This window comes from Salvelinus namaycush, chromosome 25, assembly GCF_016432855.1.
Source record: "Salvelinus namaycush isolate Seneca chromosome 25, SaNama_1.0, whole genome shotgun sequence".
In the NCBI taxonomy this organism is placed as follows: domain Eukaryota; kingdom Metazoa; phylum Chordata; class Actinopteri; order Salmoniformes; family Salmonidae; genus Salvelinus; species Salvelinus namaycush.
The window spans coordinates 10,732,670-10,759,498 of NC_052331.1; the positions used below are offsets into that span (position 1 = coordinate 10,732,670).

At 41.3% G+C, this 26,829-nt stretch overlaps 1 protein-coding gene across 2 annotated transcripts; it reads left to right on the top strand.

The window, feature by feature from the left end:
* The first annotated feature begins 743 nt into the window (after positions 1 to 743).
* Positions 744 to 16,202, top strand: ncstn (nicastrin). 2 transcript variants are annotated; one of them, XM_038963740.1, is made up of 17 exons: positions 744 to 872; positions 1,393 to 1,494; positions 7,343 to 7,466; positions 7,598 to 7,716; positions 9,357 to 9,502; positions 9,658 to 9,802; positions 11,817 to 11,929; positions 12,604 to 12,792; positions 12,904 to 13,008; positions 13,129 to 13,206; positions 13,330 to 13,499; positions 13,619 to 13,721; positions 13,837 to 13,935; positions 14,144 to 14,231; positions 14,417 to 14,571; positions 14,713 to 14,925; positions 15,127 to 16,202. In XM_038963740.1, exons 1-17 carry the CDS (start codon positions 815 to 817, stop codon positions 15,247 to 15,249), a joined length of 2,130 nt encoding a protein of 709 aa, XP_038819668.1. In that variant the 5' UTR covers positions 744 to 814; the 3' UTR covers positions 15,250 to 16,202. The 2 variants fall into 2 exon arrangements, with proteins under 2 accessions (XP_038819668.1, XP_038819669.1); XM_038963741.1 differs by having other exon boundaries at positions 12,604 to 12,756.
* The last annotated feature ends 10,627 nt before the right edge of the window (positions 16,203 to 26,829 follow it).

Genomic DNA, 26,829 nt, shown 5'->3' on the forward strand with positions numbered 1-26,829 from the left:
AAGGTATGTGGTAAACACAGGCTTAGGAGATCTTAGATGTTTTGTTTAATCAGATAATCTTAATCAGCTAACATCACTTTCTGTGATTTTTTAAAACCATTTATGTTATTTAGAAAGCATAAAAAGGCTTCATAATTCATAAAGGTCATGTTAACTGAACTACATTATCTCATAGAACAAAACTTATAAGATCTCATAAGTCTGTGTTAACCTCAGACCTTATTTTCGTTGTTTATTCCAAAACTCTATTCTTTACCCATACATTTTCCCCATAGGAATGCCTGAACGAACCAGACGTAAATCATGTCCTATTTTTAGGACTACAAGCCTGAGAGCTCTATAGAAATAAATAGTAATGGCGTCTTTTTGTAGGCACTAACTCTGACCGACATGGTGGAGTTAGTTAATGACTTTTTGGATAAACGCAGAAAATAAGGTGTGTGGTAAACACAGTTTTAGGATATTTTATACGTTTTCTTCTATGAGATAATCTTGTGTTAACCTCAGACCTTATTTTCGGAGTTTATTCTAAAAACCTATTCTTTCACCATTCATTTTCCCCATATGGCTGAGCGAACCAGGTCACAGATTTCTGGGTTTGAGGACTACACGCAAAAACAGAAACTCTCTGCTCAAGCTTCCAATTCTCATTCATGCCACAAGGTGGTAGACTAAACGGAGCGCTTCAAATTAAAATAATTCCGGCTTCATGCGCCATTGGGAGTGTTCCCATAGCACTGACGTCATCCACGTAGTCCTATCTCTTGGTTTTTAATATCTATGGTTTCACAGCGTTGTTTCTGAAACCAGGAAGATGGGTTTGGAATCGTCGAAATGGGCTATAATATTCTTAGTTTGTTGGCTTTACAAAAGTAAGTTTACCCTTTGTTTATAATACTAGCTACATACGTTCAGTTACCTATAATTACCGTTTAGTTTGGCTTAGCAAGTTATCCTCTTTGTTGGGCGATTGCATTGGCTATTTCCATTGTAACTCGCAGCTAACGTTACTGTAAATGGTATAGTAGCTAGCTTAGAGCCCAAGGCTACATCTAAATTCTAGCCAGCTGACAGTGAGGTCATATTTTTACCCCATTACACTCTTCGACAAACACAATTAACGTTATGTAGCTAGTTTGTTGAAGTCCCGTATGAGATGCACTTAGCTAGGTTAGCCAGCTGGCTAGTTAACACGATTGTAAAACTGATAGCTACTGTAACTCGTGATCTTAAGTCAAACAGTGAGTGGGTGGCTATACAGGCACTATAGGCTTCAGGATGACTGGATGAAAGCACATTGGATGTTTAGCAATATGGTTAGGTGTTTTGGGAATGGGAATACATGACTACAGAAACTGGCCACTTCAATTGTATTTTTCTTTTGTCTTTCAGATGTGAGCTGTAACTCTGTTGAGCAGAAGATTTATGTGGAGCTGAATAACACTGTACCATGCGTTCGACTGCTCAATGCTACACATCAGATTGGCTGCCAGTGTGAGTGACATAGCATGACACACACTGGATTTCTTTGTAGAAGGAATGTGGGTGTCATTTCCAGTGACTTTTTAAAAGGACATTCTACTCCAAAATGAATTCAAATCTAATGGATGCTTAAACCATCTATCTCTAGCCCCCCCCCCCCTCCCAGAAATGAACACAAGTACATATTGGTCCAATTTTTTTTTACGGTTGATTCTTTTACGATAGCATAAAAAATAAAAAAATAAAACATTAAATAGGCCTAATACTCCTACCGTGGCACACTTTCAAGATGCTAGAGAGCTCAACATGTGAGACTGTGTGTGTGCGTGTAAGATGGCGCTGCATTGCATAGCAGCTGTTTTACGGGCTCCTGACCAATTCTGCTAAGTTTATATACAGTATCAGTCAACTTTGTACACACCTACTCATTCCAGGTTTTTTATTTTTTTTAACTATTCTACATTGTAGAATAATAGTGAAGACATCAAAACTATGAAATAACACACATGGAATCATGTAGTAACCAAAAAAGTGTAAAACAAATCAAAATATATTTTATATGTGAGATTTGTCAAAGTAGCCACCCTTTGCCTTGATGACAGATTTGCACCCTGTAGACCTAAGCAAGCCTTTTTCTGTATCCAAAAGGGGCTACTTTCCTGTAATTCCATTTTTTTCTCTTGTTTTTATTTATTTTTTATTTCACGTTTTATTTAACCAGGTAAGCCAGTTGAGAACAAGTTCTCATTTACAACTGTGACCTGGCCAAGATAAAGCAAAGCAGTGCAACACAAACAACAACAGAGTTACACATGGAATAAACAAACGTACAGTCAATAACACAATATGAAAAATCTATATACAGCGTGTGAAAATTGAAGTAAAATTAGCGAGGTAATGCAATAAATAGGCCGTAGTGGCGAAATAATTACAATTTAGCAAATTTACACTGGAGTGATAGATGTGCAGCAGATGAATGTGCAAGTAGAGATACTGGGGTGCAAAGGAGCAAAAATTTAAAAAACTATAACAATATGGGGATGAGGTAGTTGGATGGGCAATTTTAAAGATGGGCTATTGTTAGAGGAATGTATTTCCTATATGTTCAATTAAAACACTGTCCGTTTCTAAGAATTTGTAAGATACTTATTTGCATAAAATGAACAGAGACCAGTCTCATAATTAATCGGTAGCGTTTATTTTCGAGAGCTCTGATCATAGTACAATTTACATCAGGTTATATAATAAAAAATGACGTCATAGGTTTTTAAAATGTCCTTCCTCCTCTCGGATACAATGACAATATAGTTCACAAGCCTTCCCACATTGTGTGCCACCTGTTAAACAATCTACTACTAGCCCAAGGTCTCTCCCCTCCCTGGGTAGAGACAGAATGTCCTGTAAGGAACACAGCATTCCAGCCGGTCTGACGATAGCTCCATTCGTTTCTAACAAGGAACAGAAAGTCCTTGTTCTAATTCTTGACTAAAACTACACACATTATATTCAGTATTATGATTATAATAAGATTCATACATCCACACAGTAACATAGTTGTATTCTGTTTAGTTATAAGTTAAATGTATACATAATTTAGTCATTATTCATAAAAATCCCATAACAGTTATGTACAGGTGCATTGATCTGTAAGCTGCTCTGATAGCTGATGCCTAAAGTTAGTGAGGGAGATATGAGTCTCCAGCGTCAGTGATTTTTGCAATTCGTTCCACTCATTGGCAGCAAAGAACTGGAAGGAAAGGTGGCCAAAGGAGGAATTGGCTTTGGGGGTGACCAGTGAAATATACCTGCTGGAGGGCGTGCTATGGGTGGGTGCTGCTATGGTGACCAGTGAGCTGAGATAAGGCAGGGCTTTACCTAGCAAAGACTTATAGATGACCTGGAGCCAGTGGGTTTGGCGACGAATATGAAGCGAGGGCCAGCCAACGAGATCATACAGGTCGCAGTGGTGGGTAGTATATGGGGCTTTGGTGACGAAACAGATGGCACTGTGATAGACTGCATCCAATTTGCTGAGTAGAGTGTTGGAGGCTATTTTGTAAATGACATCGCCGAAGTCAAGGATTGGTAGGATAGTCAGTTTTACGTGGGTATGTTTGGCAGCATGAGTGAAGGAGGCTCTCTTGCAAAATAGGAAGCCGATTCTAGATTTAATTTTGGATTGGAGATGCTTAATATGAGTCTGGAAGGAAAGTTTACAGTCTCACCAGACACCTAGGTATTTGTAGTTGTCCACATATTCTAAGTCAGAGCCGTCCAGAGTAGTGATGCTAGGCAGGCGTGCAGGTGAGGGCAGCGATCGGTTGAAGAGCATGCATTTAGTTTTACTTGTATTTAAGAGCAATTGGAGGCCACGGAAGGAGAGTTGTATGGCATTGAAGCTCGCCTGGAGGGTTGTTAACACAGTGTCCAAAGAAGGGCCAGACGTATACAGAATGGTGTCGTCTGTGTAGAGGTGGATCAGAGAATCACCAGCTGCAAGAGCGACATCATTGATGTATACAGAGAAAAGAGTCGGCCTGAGAATTGAACCCTGTGGCACCCCCATAGAGACTGCCAGAGTTCCGGACAACAGGCCCTCCGATTTGACACACTGAACTCTGTCTGAGAAGTATTTGGTGAACCAGGCGAGGCAGTCATTTGAGAAACCAAGGCTATTGAGTCTCCCGATAAGAATGTGGTGATTGACAGAGTCAAAAGCCTTGGTCAGGTCAATGGATACGGCTGCACAGTATTGTCTTTTGTCGATGGCGGTTATGATATCGTTTAGGACATTGAGCATGGCTGAGGTGCACCCATGAACAGCTCGGAAACCAGATTGCATAGCGGCGAAGGTATGGTGGGATTCGAAATGGTCGGTGATCTGTTTGTTAACTTGGCTTTCGAAGACCTTAGAGAGAGGTTGAACAGGCTAGTAATAGGGGTTGCAACAATTGTGGCTGATAATTTTAGAAAGAGAGGGTCCAGATTGTCTTGCCCAGCTGATTTGTAGGGGTCCAGATTTTGCAGCTCTTTCAGAACATCAGCTATCTGGATTTGGGTGAAGGAGAAATGGGGGAGGCTTGGGCAAGTTGCTGTGGGGGATGCAGAGCTGTTGACTGGGGTAGGGGTAGCCAGGTGGAAAGCATGGCCAGCCGTTGAAAAATGCTTATTGAAATTCTCGATTATCGTGGATTTATCGGTGGTGACAGTGTTTCCTAGCCTCAGTGCAGTGGGCAGCTGGAAGGAGGTGCTCTTATTCTCCATGGACTTTACAGTGTAACCGAACTTTTTGGAGTTTGTGCTACAGGATGCAAATTTCTGTTTGAAAAGCTAGCTTTTGCTTTCTTAACTGCCTGTGTGTATTGGTTCCTAACTTCCCTGAAAGGTTGCATATCGTGGGGGCTATTCGATGCTAATGCAGTACGCCACAGGATGTTTTTGTGCTGGTGTAACAGTACTCTTCTTGCATTGTGTACAATCAATCATCGACACAAACTCCAACTTGTAGCACCAGTCATGGAGCTTTATTCTGATAGAAACAGCACAAAATTGCACGTCATGCAATGCACGGCTCACCATCCAACTCTGCACTCACGCACTGTACAAAATATATAACCCCCCCCACCAGACACAGTAAGTTGCTAGCTAGTATTAGAGGGAATTCTCTACAACAAATATTCACCAAAAAACGCTGCATCTTATGTGTGATGTTCGAATAACATTTACAAACAAATTGATATAAATTGCACATTTAAATCATCACTTGGGAGTATAAAAATCACTTTTGACGTACAGTGCTTTGCAACCAACAACTTACCGCTGGTTTGGTGCTTGTTCACTGGGACGATTCTAACTGAAACATCCTCCCTCGTAAGCAAGCTACGCAAACCAGCCAATAAGATGCCATGTTGAGTAGGTGAAGGCAAGACAAAACCAAAAACCCATTGGCTTAACAATAAAGTGGCAAGGGGAATCACCAATATAACCCTGTTACACTGGTCAAGGGCAGTTAGGTCTGGAGTGAACCAAGGGCTACATCTGTTCCTGGTTCAGTTTTTTTTGAATGGGGCATGCTTATTTAAGATGGTGAGGAAAGCACTTTTAAAACCTCTTGAAGCTAAGGGGCAGTATTTTTATGTTTGGAAAAATAACGTTCCCAAAGTAAACTGCCTATTTCTCAGGCCCAGATGCTAGAATATGCATATATTTGGCAGATTAGGATAGAAAACACTCTAAAGTTTCCAAAACTGTCAAAATATTGTCTGTGAGTATAACAGAACTGATTTTGCAGGCGAAAACAAGAGGAAATCCAACCAGGAAGTGCCTCTTATTTTGAAAAATCCCTGTTCCATTGCCTGCCTTCCCTCCATTTAAAGGGATATCAACCAGATACCCATTCCTATGGCTTCCACTGGGTGTGAACAGTCTTTAGACATAGTTTCAAGCTTTTATTCTGAAAAATGAGAGAGATTTATCACATCGCGTCAGTGGACTGCCAGATGTCCTTCGATTAGTTCATGCGCGCGACAGTGGTAGCTAGACATTTTCTTTCTCGCTTGTATTGAATAGTTTACCGTTTGGTTGAAATATTATCGATTATTTAGGTTAAAAACAACCCAAGGATTGATTATAAAAAAAACGTTTGACATGTTTCTACAAACTTTACGGATACTATTTGGAATTTTTGTCTGCCCGTCATGACCTGCACGAGCCTGTGGATTACTCAACAAAACGCGCCAACCAAATGGAGGTTTTTGGATATAAAAATAATCTTTATTGAACAAAACGAACATTTATTGTGTAACTGGGAGTCTCGTGAGTGCAGATCATCAAAGGTAAGCAATTCATTTTATTGCTTTTCTGACTTTCGTGACCAAGCTACTTTGCTGCTAGCTGTTTGTAATGTTTTGTCTACTGATCGATGTCCTCACACAAACGCTTGGTTTGCTTTCGCTGTAAAGCTTATTTTCAAAATCTGACACGCCAGGTGGATTAACAGCAAGCGAAGCTGTGTTTTGGTATATTGCACTTGTGATTTCATGAAAATTTAATATTTTTAGTAATTTAATTTGAATTTGGCACTCTGCAATTCAGCGGATGTTGACAAAAATGATCCCGCTAAAGGGATCTGTGCGCTGAGAGGTTTTAAAGAATAACCAGGCATCCTCTACTGACGGAATGAGGTCAATATCTTTCCAGAATACCCAGGCCAGGTTGATTAGATAGGCCTGCTCGCTGAAGTGTTTTAGGGCGTGTTTGACTGTAATTAGGGGTGGTCGTTTGACCACGGACGCAGGCAATGAGGCAGTGATCGCTGAGATCCTGGTTGAAGACTGCATGGAGCTGAGAGAGAATGTTGCAGTTTTTCAATAACTTTTTTTCTGCAATTCTACACATTTTGCCATGGCTAATTTTGTGTTTTTATGCTCAAACAACAAAATCAACAAGGACCCCAATTTGGGCATGTGGCCTGCGTGCCCGGTCGGTAATCCGTCCATGCCAATAGTACTCCTAAATTCATAGTCTATTTTATTGGTTTCATTGTTTTAGCTTTTATTTTGGTGATTTCTAGTTCTTAAAAGTTGAGATTATAAAAAAATATATAGGTCAATTATCTTTTCTACAAACTTTCTGACAGGTTTTAAGTTTATACTGAACGCATTTTTCCCTCCTGAAAATGTTTTTTTTTTTTTTTATGTGGGTGGCGGCAACAATTTAGCAGCAGCGGTATGCCGCTGCTAAATTAATACAGGGGAAACACTGACTGGGGTTTCTAACCAAGCATTACTTTTCGTAATGCTGGAATACAGATCGAAGATTTGCATACTAAGACAAGCGTTTTCTCTATCCTGTGTGTCAGCCTCGATATCAGGTGATACAGGTGTGATCCATGTCTTGGAGTCTGAGGCAGATCTCGAATGGCCTTTGAGCAAAGGACCCAATCCTCCTTATATGGTTCTGTTGGAATCATCCCTCTTCACCAGGTAGGCTACACACACAGCCAAAAACATTTAACACACTCACTCACAGTGAATATTGTTCATCACAGCCGCACAATGATATGATCCATGTCCTAGTAGCCCTGTCACGCTCAAGGATTGTCTTCTCTCTACAGGTCCATCATGATGAAGATGAAGAATGAATCCAATAGGGTAGCTGGGGTTGCAGTGGTGGTCCCAAATACTAGCCCACCAGAGTTCTCGCCACACACGACATGTCCCAATGAGAACACAGGTAGGTGGATCAGACGTTAGGACTCCAGTCCGTCAAAATGACTAGAGTACCAGTCAAAAGTTTGGACACACATACTCATTCAAGGGTTTTTCTTTTTTCTCTTTTTTTTTACTATTTTCGACATTGTAGAATAATAGTGAAGACATCAAAACTATGAAATAACACATGGAATGATGTAGTAACCAAAAAAGTGTTAAACAAAATAAATGTTATATTTGAGTTTCTTCAAAGTAGCCACTCTTTGCCTTGATGACAGCTTTGCACACTCTTGGCATTCTCTCAACCAGCTTCATGAGGTGGTCACCTGGAATGCATTTCATTTAACAGGTGTGCCTTGTTAAAATTTCATTTGTGGAATTTCTTTCCGTAATGCGTTTGAGCTAATCAATTGTGTTGTGACAAGGTAGGGGTGGTATACAGAAGATAACCCTATTTGGTAAAAGACCAAGTCCATATGGCAAGAACAGCTCAAATATGCAAAGAGAAACGACAGTCCATTACTTTAAGACGTGAAGGTCAGTCAATCCGAAAACTTTGAAGAGCTTTGAACATTTCTTCAAGTGCAGTCGCAAAAACCATCAAGCGCTATGATGAAACTGGCTCTCATGAGGACTGCCACAGGAAAGGAAGACTGAGTTACCTCTGCTGCAAAGGATGCGTTCATTAGAGTTACCAGCCTCAGAAATTGCAGCCCAAATAAATGGTTCAGAGGAGACTGCGTGAATCAGGCCTTAATGGTCGAATTGCTGCAAAGAAACCACTACTAAAGGACACCAATAAGAAGAAGAGACTTGCTTGGGCCAAGAAACGTGAGCAATGGACATTAGACTGGTGGAAATCTGTCCTTTGGTCTGATGAGTCCAAATTTGAGATTTTTGGTTCCAACTTCCGTGTCTTTGTGAGATGCAGAGTAGGTGAACGGATTATCTCCGCATGTGTAATTCCCACCGTGAAGCATGGAGGAGGAGGTGTGATTGTGTGGGGGTGCTATGCTGGTGACACTGTCAGTGATTTATTTAGAATTCAAGGCACACCTAACCAGCATGGCTACCACATCATTCTTCAGCGATTTCCCATCTGGTTTGTGCATAGTCCCACTATCATTTGTTTTTCAACAGGACAATGACCCAACACACCTCCAGGCTGTGTATGGGCTATTTGACCAAGAAGGAGATTGATGGAGTGCTGCATCAGATGACCTGGCCTCCACAATCAGCCGACCTCAACCCAATTTGAGATGGTTTGGGATGAGTTGGACCGCATAGTGAAGGAAAAGCATCCAACAAGTGCTCAGCATATGTGGGAACTCCTTCAAGACTGTTGGAAAAGCATTCCAGGTGAATCTGGTTGAGTGAATGCCAAGAGTGTGCAAAGCTGTCATCAAGGCAAAGGGTGGCTACTTTGAAGAATCAAAAATATATTTGGATTTAACACTTTTTAGGGGGAATTACATGATTTCATATGTGTTATTTCATAGTTTTGATGTCTTCACTGTTAGTGTACAACGTAGAAAATAGTCAAAATAAAGACAAACTGTTGAATGAGTAGATGTCAACTTTTGACTGGTACTGTATGTGATCTTTTCTAACTGGGGTGCTTTTTAAACGTCATTTGTTTTACTTGGTTTACTTTTTCCTCAGGTGTATACTCTGACAACTATGGTCCTAATTTGGCACACTGTAACACTACTGTATGGAACCCTCTGGGGAACGGTCTATCCTATGAGGAATTTGACTTCCCTGTCTTCTCCCTGAAAGAAGACAACGAAACAGAGTTCATCAAACAGGTGAGGGATCACTTCAAGCTGTCACAACCCAGTCAGGATTAATATCATGTCACTAAATGACCATTAACTGTCTTTATCCGAAGAACATCCTACAGTATTTCTGTGTATTGAAATTGTACCCTTCATTCTGATAAATGTATCCACTCTACTTGCAGTGCTACTTGGACCATAATCGCGCAGTGAACGGCAGTGCCCCGCAGTACCCTTTGTGTGCCATGCAGCTCTTCTCCCACATGCACGCAGTCACCAATACTCCAACCTGCATGAGACGCAACGACATCAACTTTAGCATCAACCCAGGTACACAAACAGCCACTGTCGTTAGCAGAGATACATTATTGTTAGGGCCATGCTTTTTAGGCACTTTGCTTTTACCAGTATTTCCAGTTTTATCCACTAGGTTTGCTGCAGGTAGAAAATCCTAGGAAACATTCTTTAATTGTCTCAATCAATCAAGGAATGTCTGGTTGTGCTTCTGTGTTTGGTGGGGGCAGGGCCGGTCCTGTACTTTCTGCCGCCCTAGCCGAGACAGAATCTGACACTTCCCCCCTCATAGGCCTATGCTACAAATTAAACACAATTTTTAACACATCTGGTTAGTAGGCTATATAATCTGTTCAATGTCAATAACAGCCTAATATTTTCTATCTGATTACATTGATAAAATCACCAATGCCCTGGACGTTCTGCCGCCCTAGGCGAGACAAAAATAATTACATCTTAGACATCCTTATGAAGCACGGCACTTTCAAAAGTTACCTTTGCACCCAGACAGAGGCTCTACTGACACAGAAAACTGTAAGCTTTAACTGCTGGCTACTCGTTTGTTGTATAACCCAACAACAGAAGTGCTTCCCTAAAAGCTGCCTGGGTTTAAACAAACATCTCTTTTCAGAAAGAGAAAAGCTCAATTAATAGGGACAGAATCTCCTTGGATATTATAGGCGCAGTTTAGCTTCAGATTGTCATTGAGAGGAATCAATATATCCTCATATGCATCGGAGTCATGTATTTCACAGGCATTTTAGAGCTTGTTTCTACCACAAGGCATCACCAAGTTGAAGCATTGTTATAAACTCAGCAAAAAAACGTGTGTAAATCGTGTGTGAGCGGTGTGGTGAGCATGTAAGATGTTTGGTGCAGAATTTCTCAATTAAAAAATTTGCTTGAAAATGAGTCGTCTCTCGTTGAATGACAACAGACTTTACTGAAGAATCCCTACTCTTGATCAATCAGACAAAGGGGCGTAGACTTTGGATACCGATTTCTGATTGGGCACACATTTCTTTGTTGTTGAGGCAAACTGCCGACAAAAGCCTTACCAAAGTCCAAAGCGAACAAAATCGTCACAACATATACACAAACTCTTCCGAACTGTATCGGCTGGGAAGCATGCAGACGTCTTAAGCCATGGAAGGCGTACTCTGCGCATCTTGAATTGTGAGGTGAAGAATCACTGCTCTACAAATAGTATTCCTTGCCAAATAATAGGCTTTGTGCAATTTAAGATTCGCTGAGCTACACCTCGCCTGGCTCAGGCGATTCCCCCCCCCCCTGCCCCCACCACCAAACACACACGTACAACCAGACATTGATTGATTGGAGACGGCTTGTGTCAATTTAATTAATGTGTGTAAATGTGGGAGGCGTATATCTGCAGATCTTAATCGCACAAAGCCTATTTGGGATTGTGGCTAGGTTTGTCAGCCGACTTTCTACCTGCAGCAAACCTAGTAGATAATGCTGGAAATAATGGTAAAAGCAAAGTGCAAAAAATAAAGTATAAAAACCATGGCTCTAATTATTGTGTATATGTGAATAGTTAGTATACACATTCCATCATGTACACTGATTGATGATTCACCAGGTGAAAGCTATGATCCCTTTAAATACCAGTTAAATCCACTCCAATCAGTGTCGATGAAGGGGAGGAGACATGTTAACGAAGGATTTTTAAGCCTTGAGACATGGATTGTGAGACATGGAGGGTGAATGGGCAAGACAAAAGATTTAAGTGCTTTTGAACAGGGTGTGTCAAGAACTGCAACACTGCTGGGTTTTTCACAGTTTCCCGTGTGTATCAAGAATGGTCCACCACCCAAAGGACATCCGATCAACTTGACACAACTGTGGGAAACATTGGAGTCAACAGGAGCCAGCATCCCTGTGGAACGCTTTCGACACCTTGTAATCCATGCCCCGAAGAATTGAGGCTCTTCTGAGGGCAAACGGGTATAACTTAATATTAGGAAGGTGTTCCTAATGTATTGTACACTCAGTGTATATCTCACTCACATATCTACCTCTCTCACAGAGATGGTGTGTGACCCTCTGGGTGATTATAATGTTTGGGGTTCCATTCGGCCCTATAACGACACCGTCTTGGGCCACAAGGAGAACGAGAGCGTTGTTATAGCAGCAGCCAGGGTAAGTGACACAAAGGCCTGCCTCCCTTTTACACATCTTGTCACATGTTCACAGATGTGTTAATGCTGTGTTCATAACCAAGTGGAAAGGTGGTAATTACCAGTTGTAAATACCAGTTGGATGCTTTGAGCTTGTTGAGAAAACCAATTGGCTAATGGTCAACAAGCTACATCAACAATAAACTAAAAGTACAGCTATTTTGCTTGTAAAAAAATGGTGTTCAAACCCCATGTTAATAGATTGCTTTTTAGAAATATTGTTTTGTTACATTTAACTGCAGAAAATTCTGTTATCGTGGCCATTTCCTTAGTAGGTAACGTCAGAGGTCAGTATGTGGGAGAAGTCGGAGCTCAGGGATGATAGACGAGTTTCCCACTAGTAATTATGAGTTGGAGGTGTGTTCAAGTGGATTCTTCCCAGTCGTATGTGGTAAATACCACCTCCCCACTTGGTTATGAACGCAGCATAAGCCTTTTGGAATTTATGCAAAACGGTATACAAGACGAGCCACATTCCTGTGTGTGGTATACACATCTTGATTTAAGGAGTTTAAAAACTGCTTTGGTAATTTGCTCAGTACCATTTTCCTTCCTATACAATCCTTACATAGTTTTCTTTCTTGTTTGAAGTTCATGAGCAATTGACTGGACACCTTGCACTCTCCGTTTTTGTAGCTGGACAGCAGGGCATTTTTCTGGGAGGTTTCAACTGGAGCAGAGGGAAGTATCTCCGGGTTTGTCACTCTGCTTGCTGCTGCCCAGGCACTGCGTGAAGTCACTCACAAGGCCCCTCCCACACGGAATATCCTCTTTGCCTTCTTCCAAGGGGTCAGTTCCTTCTGTCTCCCTAAGCAAGTCAGTCTAGTATGTGTCAATTATGGTGCACGGGTCCCATGTGGTCACTATCATATAGCAGTATTGTTTAGTGTTTTACTATATGAGCGAGGATGTTGATCGCTTATTCCTCTCTTTCAGGAAACCTTTGACTACATTGGCAGCTCTCGGATGGTTTACGACATGGAGAACGGCAAGTTTGTGATAGACCTGGACAATGTTCACTCAATACTAGAGATTGGTCAGGTAAGGACATGCGTATACAGTCTCATTGAATACTCAAACACATGCAGGCATATTTTTGTAAAACACATGGGTATACAATCAACCAATACTGAGTGATGGATCTTTTATGTTATTTGTAAGGTGGCCGTGCACAGTGGCACCAACCTCTTTCTCCACTCAGACCCTGTGTCCAGGAGTAACGACACTGTCAATGACGAGGTGAGGGAGGGTTTTCTTTTTCTTTCTTTGTGCCTCTTACCTGGGCCACCTGTCTTTTTTCTATACTCTTTTTTAAAATCCTTTCTCTCAACCCACTTTTCCCAACCTCTTACTCTGTTTCAGGTTGAGAATTTTGTGAAAAATTTACAGTCCTCCACGGCTGGGCTCAGCTTCTTATTGGTTGAGCCTAATGTCTCTCAGCCACTCCCACCCTCCTCCCTCCAGCGTTTCCTGCGAGCTCAGCCAATCCCAGGGATTGTGCTTGCAGACCACGAATCCGCTTTCAACAACAGGTGAGTCAGTGTTTGACTATGGTCTGTCGTTGCTGTTCATTTTTATTACGGCAATATTAATCTTGTCTGATTTCTTCATTAGTAGTGAGGAGGGTTCTGTCCTGTTTGCCCATGCACAGGTACTATGAGAGTTTTTACGACAATGCTGCTAACCTGAACCTGACCTATCCATCTGACTTGAGTCCAGAGGAACAGCTGGAGTTTGTGACTGAAACTGCAAAGGTATTCTTACCAGAGCAATCCCACTGATCCATCCATTGCAGTAGGTACAGTTGCCTTTACATCGTGATCCATTGTTACAATAATGTATTCTCCCTCCCTCCCTCTACTCTTTCAGTCCCTTACTGACGTGGCTACGGTGGTTGCACGTGCTCTCTACAAGCAGGCCGGGGGAGACGATTCCCAAGTCAACACCATCAAGGCAGACCCCAAAATAGTGAGACTCGATGAATGATTACCTGTTCAGCTGTTGTACATGTCAAACTGATCAGTCATACTGTTATAGTCTGTTATTTTCCATGACTGTCAATATTTCTGTTAACATAAGTCACTTGTTTATTCTCGGCATCTAAAATATTTTCAAATTTCAAGTTTTTGGGACAGTAAGCAGAATTATTTGACCAAACACTCAATCTCTCTCTCAGGTTACCCAGATGCTGTATGGGTTTCTGGTTAGTTCCAACAACAGTTGGTTCCAGGCAGTGATGGCCCCAGAACTAAAGAACATTCTCAGTGAGTTTTAGTTCACACTAGGAAACACCCTTTAACCCTACAGAGGCAGTCTGCTTCTACCAATGTCATAAACACACATGCAGCTATGGAGCATGTGTACATGTTTACTAGTCAGACACACTTGCATCCATAAAGAAGGTATTGGGGTACTTGGGTCTTCATTGCTTTGTATTTTTCTGTCCTAGAGCCCAGCCCACCAGAGTACTATGTTGGTGTTGTCATGTCTTCCACTCCAACTCGTCTGGTCCAGTACCTCCTGGCCAATTTAACTGGAGCAGCCACCAACCTCACCCAGAGTCAGTGCCAGAAGCCAGATGAGCTGCCGAACGAGAGCAGACAGGTAGGTGTGCCGCTGGATCTGTCTGTGTGCAGATGTATAACGTATCACTGTTTACATCCGGGAAAAAAAAATATATATATTGTTTATTTGTACACTATGGTGCTGGAATCCCACCACACTCATTCACTGTTTCTCTCGCAGATGTACTCCTATCTCTGGGTTCAGGGCATTGTCCCACCCAACAGCACCCAGAGGGATTCTTTCTGCGTACGTGCATCGGTACGCCTGACCAAAGCAGTGTCCCCTGCCTTCGAGCTGGGAGAGTATGCTTCTAAAGACTATTCCACGTGGACAGAATCACGGTGGAAGTTCATCAAAGCTCGAATTTTCCTAGTAGCGAGCCGGGACTTGGAGGTAAAACTGCAGTCTTCTTACCTTCCATGATCCACATCTGTTTAATCAATTACAGTTGTGTTGCTTAGGTTCAAGTGATTTCTGTTTGAACCAGTTATCATGTTTAGGTAGGGAAATAGTGTCAAATTCATTGACAAGTACAATCATGTTTTTTCTCCTACAGTATTCACCTCTTTCTTCCTCTTAATTTGTCTCTCATAGATGCTGACCTTAGGCGTGGGAGTGGCTGTGTTGTTCACATCCCTACTGGTGACATACTTCATCAGCACCAAGGCAGACGTCCTCTTCAGCTCCACGAGGGAACCCGCTAGCGCCGCCTATTGATTACCTCCAGGCGTTTTAACCTGTGACCAGCGACCACTACTCTCCCAACCAAACAGGAACAAACAGCATTTTTTTTAAACTTTTTTTTATTTTATTTTTTATTTTTTTTTCACACGATAGGCAGACAGGCAAAGAAGTTAAGCAGAATAGATTGTTTTATCTGTGTGAGCCTGATGGATTTACACAGATGAGGTTTAACACATAACTGGAATTGACTGGCCCGGATGCATCCGGACTCATCAGGGTCAGATTGCACTGGTCTATGCCAGTGTAAAAGATGTTCATATTCATTTTTTTGTTCAGTCAAATAATGTTTTGTTTACTGTATCAATGAAGTAGGCGTTAAGCTTTGTTTGAATGTGTGTGCTTGCGTGCGTGCAGTGTGTGTAAGTGGGAGGTGAGTGAGTGCTTGCAAGCGTGTGCAAGTGTATATGTTGAGGATGCGGTTGTAGTATGTGCAGTACCTTTCTTTTCTCTGTCTGTAGTATACTGATCTATAATTTCTAGGGAGAATGAAACCTTACGTCTGGCAAATAGACTTTGGATGTGGGTTTAGCTGAATGACCACTACAGCTGTGTTCACACAGGCAGCCCAATTCTTATATTTACATCAGATCTTTTCACGTCAGATCTTTTTCAGAGCTGATCTCATTGGTCAAAAGACCAATTAGTGAAGAAAATATCAGAATTGAGTGTCTGAACACATCCTGATATGCATTAAAATGTGTATATCAAAATGGTATTATTTTATTTTGTTTGCAGTCTATAAAAATCTACTTTGTTATTTTAAATCTATTAATAATTTGCAGGATCATGCCCCCCAGAGGTTTTTATGTATTGATGGAAATGTCAAATGATACGGGGTGTGTTTGTAAGTGAAGGTGATCTCTGACCAACAGGGGAATAAATGTGATTATTGCCTTGATAACTAAATAAACATGGCTTTTCCAATCCTCTAGTGTTGCTTCTCTACTCTCTCCGGGCATGTGGTGTAGTGCATGGCTTAGAAGAAAAAAAACACATATACTGAGTAGTAGTTCTACATAGGGGGCCTACAATAGGCTACTACATCAGCCTTGAGGTTCCACAAGAATAAAAGGGGGGGGGGGGGGGGCGGGGTGTTACAGTTATTGCAAAATTCTGGGAACTTTCAATAAATTCCTTGGTTTTACAGAAATCCTGGTTGGAGGTTTCTGGATTTCCTGCTTATTCCCTCCTGGTTGCAATAATCCACCAACCAGGATGTCTGGAAAACCAAGGCATTAATTGAAAATTTATTGGAATTTTGCAATTCTAGCTAGTTCTCCTTGCAGCAGGGTATTATGCTGGCAGCACGGGCATGGTTTCTTTTACTTTTTTCAAAATAGGAGTCCCCTGCAAATACAACTTCAGGAATATTTTTTTATTTTAGGTCTACTGCAGTACAACTGTTTTTCACAGCATTGCAACCACCTTAAAAAAAGTGAATAGATCATTTTACATGATTTTACTTTTATTGTATAGCAGTATTTCTGTCCAAAGTTGATGCAGAAAAAGGAATCCATGCTTTTGTTACTTCTAGGTTAGACTACTGCAATGCTCTACTTTCCGGCTACCCGGATAAAGCACTAAATGAACTTCAGTTAGTGCTAAATATGGCTGCTAGAATCCTGACTGGAACCAAAACATTTTATCGTATTACTCCAGTGCTAGCCTCCCTACACTGGCTTCCTGTTAAGGCAAGTGCTGATTTCAAGGTTTTACTGCTAACCTACAAAGCATTACATGGGCTTGCTCCTACCTATCTTTCCAATTTGGTCCTGCTGTACATACCTACACGTACGCTACGGTCACAAGACGCAGGCCTCCTAATTGTCCCTAGAATTTCTAAGCAAACAGCTGGAGGCAGGGCTTTCTCCTATAGAGCTCCATTTTTATGGAATATTCTGCCTACCCATGTGAGAGACGCAGACTCGGTCTCAACCTTTAAGTCTTTACTGAAGACTCATCTCTTCAGTGGGTCCTATGATTGAGTGTAGTCTGGCCCGGGAGTGTGAAGGTGAACAGAAAGGCACTGGAGCAATGAACCGCCCTTGCGGTCTCTGCCTAGCCGGTTCCCCTCTCTCCACTGGGATTCTCTGCCTCTAACCCTATTACAGGGGCCGAGTCACTGGCTTACTGGTGCTCTTCCATGCCGTCCCTAGGAGGGGTGCGTCACTTGAGTGGGTTGAGTCACTGATGTGGTCTTCCTGTCTGGGTTGGCGCCCCCCTTGGGTTGTGCCGTGGCGGAGATCTTTGTGGGCTATACTCGGCCTTGTCTCAGGATGGTAAGTTGGTGGTTGAAGTTATCCCTCTAGTGGTGTGGGTGCTGTGCTTTGGCAAAGTGGGTGGGGTTATATCCTGCCTGTTTGGCCCTGTCCAGGGGTATCATCGGATGGTGCCACAATGTCTCCTGACCCCTCCTGTCTCAGCCTCCAGTATTTATGCTGCAGTAATTTGTGTCGGGGGGCTAGGGTCAGTCTGTTATATCTGGAGTATTTCTCCAGTGTCCTGTGTGAATTTAAGTATGCTCTCTCTAATTCTCTCTTTCTTTCTTCCTCTCTCTCGGGGGACCTGAGCCCTAGGACCATGCCTCAAGACTACCTGGCATGATGACTCCTTGCTGTCCCCAGTCCACCTGGCTGTGCTGCTGCTCCAGTTTCAACTGTTCTGCCTGCGGCTATGGAACCCTGACCTGTTCACCGGACATGCTACCTGTCTCAGACCTGCTGTTTTCAACTCTCTAGAGACAGCAGGAGCGGTAGAGATACTCTCAATGATCGGCTATGAAAAGCCAACTGACATTTACTCCTGAGGTGCTGACCTGTTGCACCCTCGACAACTAATGTGATTATTATTATTTGACCATGCTGGTCATTTATGAACATTTGAACATCTTGGCCATGTTCTGTTAGAATCTCCACCCGGCACAGCCAGAAGAGGACTGGCCACCCCTCATAGCCTGGTTCCTCTCTAGGTTTCTTCCTTGGTTTTGGCCTTTCTAGGGAGTTTTTCCTAGCCACCGTGCTTCTACACCTGCATTGCTTGCTGTTTGGGGTTTTAGGCTGGGTTTCTGTACAGCACTTTGAGATATCAGCTGATGTAAGAAGAGCTATATAAATACATTTGATTTGATTTGTAAGCTATGGTGTAGGCTTAACGGAAAGAAATACATTTTCAATAAAATACTAATATATGTAATTGGAATTACTCAAGAGTCTGCAAAACTTTAAATGGTCTCTTGTGCTGACCAACTGGTTTAATTCACTGCATTGCAGTACACTATATGAATTACATATTGACTTATAGAGAAAAAACGGTTCTATGTGCCGAAGTTAAAGAGGGGTTGGGAATACTCCGTATGGTCTGTAGAATCGATATATGGTGTTATTTCATAGGGGACTGTGGTCTAAATACCCAGCAGCACTTTCCACTCCACCCATTCCATTTGCCACAATGCAATACACTGTATTTGAAACACCAAAAATATTTTGGGCTGTAGATAGAAAGTAGAGTACAGCTGTGCAGGTTTATAGTTAATTTGTTTTACAGCTAATTTCTTTTTTATTCCACCCATTTTGACATGGGGTGGAGAAACATTTTTGCCAATTTAAAGCTAATTTCCTGGAATTCTGCACATTTTGTAATGACTTATGCCATTTTAATATGATATCTGAGTGAGAGTGACTAAAAAAAATCAATGGGGGCCCCCTGGAGGCCAAAGCCCCTTGACACATGCTCTGCGTGCCCGGTTGGTATTCGGCCACAATTAGTACACGTTTAGATAGCGGGCTAGACTAAATACCAATCTAAAAATGTATTAAGTGACATTGCTTATTGAGTGACTGCCAGTGACTGACATACAGTGCCTTCATAAAGTATTCATACCCCTTGACTTATTCCGCATTTTGTTGTATTACAGCCTGAATTCAAAATTAATTAATTATATATATTTTCTCACCCATCTACACACAATACCCCAAAATGACAAAGTGAAAACATGTTTTTAGAAATGTTTTCACATTTATTGAAAATTAAATACAGAAATATCTAATATACGTAAGTATTCACACCCCTGAGTCAATACTTTGTAGAAGCACCTTTGGCAGCGATTACAGATGTTAGTCTCTAATCACTTTCCACACCTGGATCGTGCAACATTTGCACATTATTATTTTCAAAATGATTCAACTATGTCAAATTGTCTGTTGATCATTGCTAGACAACCATTTGCAGGTCTTGCCATAGATATGACTGTATATTAAGTCAAAACAGTAACTCGGCCACTTAGCAACATTCACTGTCTTCTTGGTGTAACCGATGTGAAATAGCTAGCTAGTTAGCGGTGGTGCGCGCTAGCAGCCTTTCAGTCGGTGACGTCACTTGCTCTGAAACCTTGAAGAAGTGGTTCCCCTTGCTCTGCAAGGGCCGCGGCCTTTGTGGAGCGATGGGTAACGACGCTTCGTGGGTGACTGTTGTTGATGTGTGCAGAGGGTCCCTGGTTCGCGCCCGGGTCGGGGTGAGGGGACGGACTAAAGTTATACTGTTACATTGATGCTGTTGACCCGGATCACTGGTTGCTGCGGGAAAGGGGGGTGAATGTAACCGATGTGAAATGGCTAGCTAGTTAGCGGTGGTGCGCGCTAGCAGCCTTTCAGTCGGTGACGTCACTTGCTCTGAAACCTTGAAGAAGTGGTTCCCCTTGCTCTGCAAGGGCCGCGGCCTTTGTGGAGCGATGGGTAACGACGCTTCGTGGGTGACTGTTGTTGATGTGTGCAGAGGGTCCCTGGTTCGCGGTCGGGGTGAGGGGACGGACTAAAGTTATACTGTTACATTGATGCTGTTGACCCGGATCACTGGTTGCTGCGGGAAAGGGAGGTGAATGTAACCGATGTGAAATGGCTAGCTAGTTAGCGGTGGTGCGCGCTAGCAGCCTTTCAGTCGGTGACGTCACTTGCTCTGAAACCTTGAAGTAGTGGTTCCCCTTGCTCTGCAAGAGCCGTGGCTTTTGTGGAGCGATGGGTAACGATGCTTCGTGGGTGACTGTTGTTGATGTGTGCAGATGGTCCCTGGTTCGCGCCCGGGTCGGGGCGAGGGGACGCCATAAAGTTATACTGTTACATTGGAAAGCAACTCCAGTTTAGATTTGGCCTTGTGTTTTAGGTTATTGTTCTGCCGAAAGGGCAATTCATCTCCCAGTGTCTAGTGGAAAGCAGACTGAACCAGGTTTTCCTCTAGGATTTTGCCTGTGTTTAGCTCCATTCCTTTTCTTTTTTATCCTGAAAAACTCCCCAGTCCTTATCGATTACAAGCATACCAATAACATGATGCAGTCAGCACTATGCTTGAAAATGTGGAGAGTGGTACTCAGTAATGGGTTATGTTGGATTTGCCTCAAACATGTTCAGGACAAAAGTTAATTGCTTTGAAAAATTCTTTGCAGGATACATATTTTGGAATATTTCTATTCTGTACAGCCTTCCTGTTCACTCTGTCAATTAAGGTTAGTATTGTGGAGTAACCACAATGTTGTTGATCCATCCTGTTTTCTCCTATCACAGCCATTAAACTCTGTAACTGTTTTATGGTCACTATTGGCCTCTTGGTGAAATCCCTGAGTGGTTACCTTCCTCTTCGGCAGCTGAGTTAGGAAGGATGCCGTTATCTTTGTAGTGACTGAGTGTATTGATACAACATTCAAGTGTAATTAATAACTTCACCATACTCAAAGGGGTATTCAATGTCTGCTTTTTAATTTTTTTATCTACCAGTAGGTAACCCTCTTTGTGAGGCATTGGAAAACCTCCCTGGTCTTTGTGGTTGAATCTGCGTTTGAAATTCACTGCTCGACTGAGGGACTTTACAGATAATTGCATGTCTGGGGTACAGAGATGAGATAGTCATTAAAAAATCATGTTAAACACTATTATTGCACAGAGTGAGTCCATGCAACTTATTAGGGTTCTTGTTAAGTATATTTTTACTCATGAACTTATTTAAGCTTGCCATAACAAAGGGTTGAATACTTATTGACTCAAGACATTTCAGCTTTTCAGTTTTAATTTATTTGTAAAAGTTTTGAAAAAACAATTCCACTTTGACATTATGTGGTATTGTTATTTAGGCCATTTACAAAAACGCTCAATTTAATCCATTTTAAATTCAGGATGTAAGACAACAAAATTAGGAAAAAACAAGGAGTGTGAATACTTTCTGAAGGCAATGTAACGAGACAAATTCACAACCAAATTTCGAAATTGCACCTGGTGTATTCTACTTTTTAAAAATATTTTTTTATTAACCCATCCACTAATACCCCAATTCGGAGGACACATTTTTATTTTATTTTTTTACAGCTTTTCAGCTACATATACATACTTTTTCAATACAAATTTGACATACATGGTACTTTTATATACAGCAATCACATAACAATAATACATTACCGAACATAAAGTATTTAATCCCACCCCACAACCACTCTCAGCCCATCCCACCTATCACCATAGACCACCCTCGTTTGGTTTCCATGTGCCATATATTTTTCAAATGTGCTGTGATGTTTTACATACATTTTGAACTTTTCTAATTGCATGTATCCACAGATTGTGAGGTAAAGATGAAAACCTTTTCAACGAGTATTATTATATTTTTGATTGATTGACTTTTGCTTAATTTTAAGTGAATGTTGTGATTTTTTTTTAACCATTTCTGAACCTGTGACCAGAAACAAGCTACATAGGAGCAACATCAGAATAAATTATCAAGTGATTCTGTCTCTTCGCAGCAAAATCTACAGAGCTGAGATTGTTGAATGCCCCATATATATATATACAGTTGAAGTCGGAAGTTTACATACACTTAGGATGGAGTCATTAAAACTCATTTTTCAACCACTCCACAAATATCTTGTTTACAAACTATAGTTTTGGCAAGTCGTTTAGGACATCTACTTTGTGTATTTTGGTGCAAAAAGTGCAAATCAATCCCAGAACAACAGCAAAGGACCTTGTGAAGATGCTGGAGGAAACAGGTACAAAAGTATCTATAGTGTCGTGGTAATTTTCTGTATTACTAAACATTGAGAGAGCAAACCACACACAAGTCAGAGTTATATTATAAAGTCCATCTTTAATTATATATGAGCTTCACCATAGCCCTTTTTGATTCTCAGATCAATTCAGTGTCTATAAATGAATTCTCTGAGAGTGCTTACAAAACAATTCTTAGTATAATTTGTAGCCAAGACACACCCCTCTCAACTCACATGACGAATAACAGATCTTAGGAACATTACAAAGAACCTTTTACTTGAAAGAGGAGTATCCCATCCAGATAGCATTAGCTATAAATTATCGTTCAGTTTGGTCTCTTTAGACGAGATTCTAATCTCGTTCTTGGTACCACTTAGGACCAAAACATTACCTCATCCAATGGCATATATCAATTGTCAATTCTAGATACTCCCATCTCAAATACACCCCCTCCTGGACAAGATCAGAAAAGACAGTGAGCCTCTTAGGTCATATACTAGGTCAAGATAAGGGCAACCTCAGAGGGGACATACAATAGTTAGACACATTCCCATAAGAAGACAAGCCTCCATTCTGTCCTCCTCCCCTTCTGATATTCTTCATAGCATCACATGGTTTAACAGATACATTGACATATGAAGACAAGCCTGACCTCTCCCCTCTCTGGGCCCCAAGTGACTAAGCCTTAGCTGAGAAGGGATAACTGCAACTGCCAACAGTATAGTCCAAAAGAAGACATTCTAATGACAAGAATAAAATAAAACATCTTATTTATCTATGTTACCTAACTAATTCTGATTCAGCCACGACAACAGCCACAGTAAAACGAGTCCTATATCGACATAACCTGAAAGGCCGCTCAGCAAGGAAGAAGCCACTGTGCCAAAACCGCCATAAAAAAAGCCAGACTACGGTTTGCAACTGCACATGGGAACAAAGATCATACTTTTTGGAGAAATGTCCTCTGGTCTGATGAAACAAAAATAGAACTGTTAGGCCATAAGGACCATCGTTATGTTTGGAGGAAAAATGAGGAGGCTTGTGTAGTAGTTATTGTTACATATAGAGACAGATATGACACTATTGAGCAAAGACAGGTGTACATTAGACCACAAGAGGAGAAGGCAACTCTTGAGTGCATTTGCCATTATGGAAAGAACAGGAAACCAAGGATTAGACAGAGAGGAACAAACATAAGTATATTATGTCAAGGCCATAAATGTTTAGGGTAAAGAGGAAGAGGCGACACTTAAAGTGCATTGTCTATTGTAGAGGACAGGAAACCAAAGCAAGGCCATGAGTGCATAGGACAGCTGGACATACCGAGGTCAGAGGGACACACAAAGGAGGGTGCCAGCCAAATGACCAACAGATGCACTATAGACATAGTACATATATCATTCTTAGGACACGAAAGGGTCCTGCCACCATTGTAATCTAATCAAGAGCGGATACAGGCGTTATTGGGCATGAACAAGCAGGAAGCCTGAACTGAAAGATAATGGTGGCAGATGACCTGAGGGAAGTAACTTCATAAACATGTGGAATGGACTCATATGCTGTGTGTGTATAAATACAGAGCCAGTGCTCTGGGAAAGGGTGTGTTCCGCGGACCATCTAGGCTTCTGATATATTTGTATTAAAAGCCTATATTGAATTCACAAGTTCTTGTAAGTGTTATATTTTCAAACGATTCTCCACGACAGAACTTGGTGAGCTTGCCAGGAGAGACAGGGACGTGTGACGTTCCGGGCTGGTGATAGTTTCTTTGGACAATCTTGCAAACAAATGTGGCCACACAACTATAAAAAGGTAAGCTTGTTCTTACATAGTTGAAAGTTTGTATAAATTGCTTCAGAGATCCTGTCTCAGCGAGAAGGGCGTCACGTAGGTCTCTCTTTAAAGTTCCTAAAAACCCAGTAAATGCTAAGAACTTTCGAATTCAATGAATTGCATGCATGTGTGATTTTGGGGGTTGTGAAATGTAAATATATATGTGCATGTGTAGGGACTAAGTGAGTAGGGGCTGTGAACCTTGCGGGTGTCGGGCGTTTAGCGGAGGGGGCTTGCACTCGTTCTGATCGGACCGTTCCAATGTGTGGCCTGACTGGTGCAGTTGTTTGCGCTCTCTGGCTGAGCTGCCTGGCCCGGTGTGGGGCTGCGGCTGTCTGCCCATACGGTCAAAACAGATAAAGTAGGTAGAAAATCCTGTAATACCTCTTCAATAAAATTAGTAGAAGGAAAGCTTGGACAGGTTGCTTATGAATACAGCTCTAAAGAATAGAGGACTGAATAAATAAGTAGTTAGAAAGTCCACGATACCGCCGTTTAAAAAGGAAAATTAGAAAGGGGTCTGCTTGGGTGGGATATTCAAGGCAGGAGGGTCTGCTCGGGTGAATATATAGGACGCAGAAGAACGCTGGCCCGATTTGGCGGGGTTCAACTGCAAATTAAATCCTGCGGATAAAAACGCTCCGTCTAGCTAAACGGGGGTCTGTAAATCGGTAGGTCACGCCACGATATTGCTCTAATACGGAATAGAGGCCAGTATTGGGTGGGTGAATAGGGTATGAAGACAGGCTGACCCGGTTAGGCAGTAGTCTCGTCATACCGTGAGAAATCCTATAGAATAACTCCGGCTTATGTTGAGGAAGTTAATTAAGTTTAGTAGGTGAAAACTATAGGTCGTTTTAGGTAAAACGAAGGGTGTATATGAACGAATGAAAAATAAACTAATTAATGAGAATTCTCTGTGATGAAATGAGTAGATCAGAATAAGCTAGAACATAAGGAGCAGAGAGGAAGAACATGTTGTGTGTGTCTTGTCATAGGTCCAGGGGAGAGGAATGCGCAAGCCTCTCTGTGACAGTTAACTGAGTGTAATTTGAGAAGGAGAGTGCATTTAACTTACTAATACAAAGGGAACAAAATCGATAGAAATTGGGCAAAATAAGTTATAAATAAGGATAAAAAATGTACGTGATAATGTGTTAAACGACCATTGTAAGAATACAATAGGTGTTAAAATAAATAATAATAATTAAAGAGGTATTAAACAAGGCACGGATAGTATATAACGGATGCGAAGTAGGAAGAAAGAATTAAAAAAATATACAGATAAACTAAAATATACTACGTGGTTAAAATAAATCTAGGCGGTCTAGAATAAAGTGACAAAACTGCATGAGAGACACCAAAATAGAAGTCTAGAACACATTAAAAATATCACGAGCACTGTAACGAAATAGGAGGAAAACAGCAGGCGACCAGGCACTCTGTAGCAACAGAGGCTGCAGTTTAAAAATACCCTGAAGGACAGGAGAGACTTTGTTTCACTAAAACCATGAATCGGGAATTAAACAGTAAAATAGGCTAAGAGAGAATATAGCAAGCGGATAAATAAAGAGATAAGAAAGTGTAGACATTATAAATAGCTGAATTAGAAGGAAAAATATATTAAATGGGATTTAATACACTGAATAAAGTTAAAGTAATAGAATAAGCAAACTAATAAAATGAATAGTAATGATATCTGTGAAAGGGAAAAACACAGTGATATTTGAGGTACTGTACTAGAATAAGACATTAAGTCATCTGTAGTATTCAGAAATACAGTGCAGACATTATAAAGTAGGCTTTGATAGGAGAAATTAAGTGATGTGACTAATGAATTATTATCTGGGAAAGTAGGTAGCTCTACCTTGGAAAATAGTAAATAAAAGGTGTATAATACGATGGGAATGTTTAGGAAAAAATAAATAGTGGCATAGGAAACAAAAGGACTGTTTCTCCCTAGCATAGAGAGATAGCGGATTTAATAAAGCCATGGAGTCGCTGAAAGAAGCGCACGTTAATTCTACCGAATTCGTATTAAATATGACAGAGCAAACTGGATAATGTAGGACTACATTACCCGGTAAACAGGATAAATAAAATAAAAAATTCAGGGAGGCAATTAGGAATTGGAACGATCACATACAACCATAATAAGAAGCTCAATTTACAAGCGTTCTGATGTCAACATTCTATCATCAGAAAATACATTACGATGGGGGACAAATATGATTCTGCTCGTCCTCGCAGAGGTGCGAGTGGTTAGAAGAGCTATAGAAAATATCTAAACGTAAGAAGATAGCTCCCTGTTTTAGATATGGGAATATCGGGTATGGGAAAAATTAGTGTAAGGTGACACTGGAACTTAGTGCGGTAGCAGGAAATGCTGCTATACAAGAGTTTGCATCTTTGTCAAAAGAACAAACAACTAATCGTTTTTGAGGTTAGTAAGAATGGAATTTTCACCTAGCGGTGTATAGTCTCTGATCGATCAATGAGTGGTTCATAGAGATTACAGTTTATATGTGATAAAAGACGTACTAGATCACGTTTTACCTAACTTCTAGTAAAGTACCGATGGGATTTACAAATAGTCCCACTTGGAATCATTTTACATTGAAACAATAGGTTCAGTGGTGATAAATACGTGGATAATTTGTTATTAGCGTCAAAAGACGGAAAATAAACGTATATG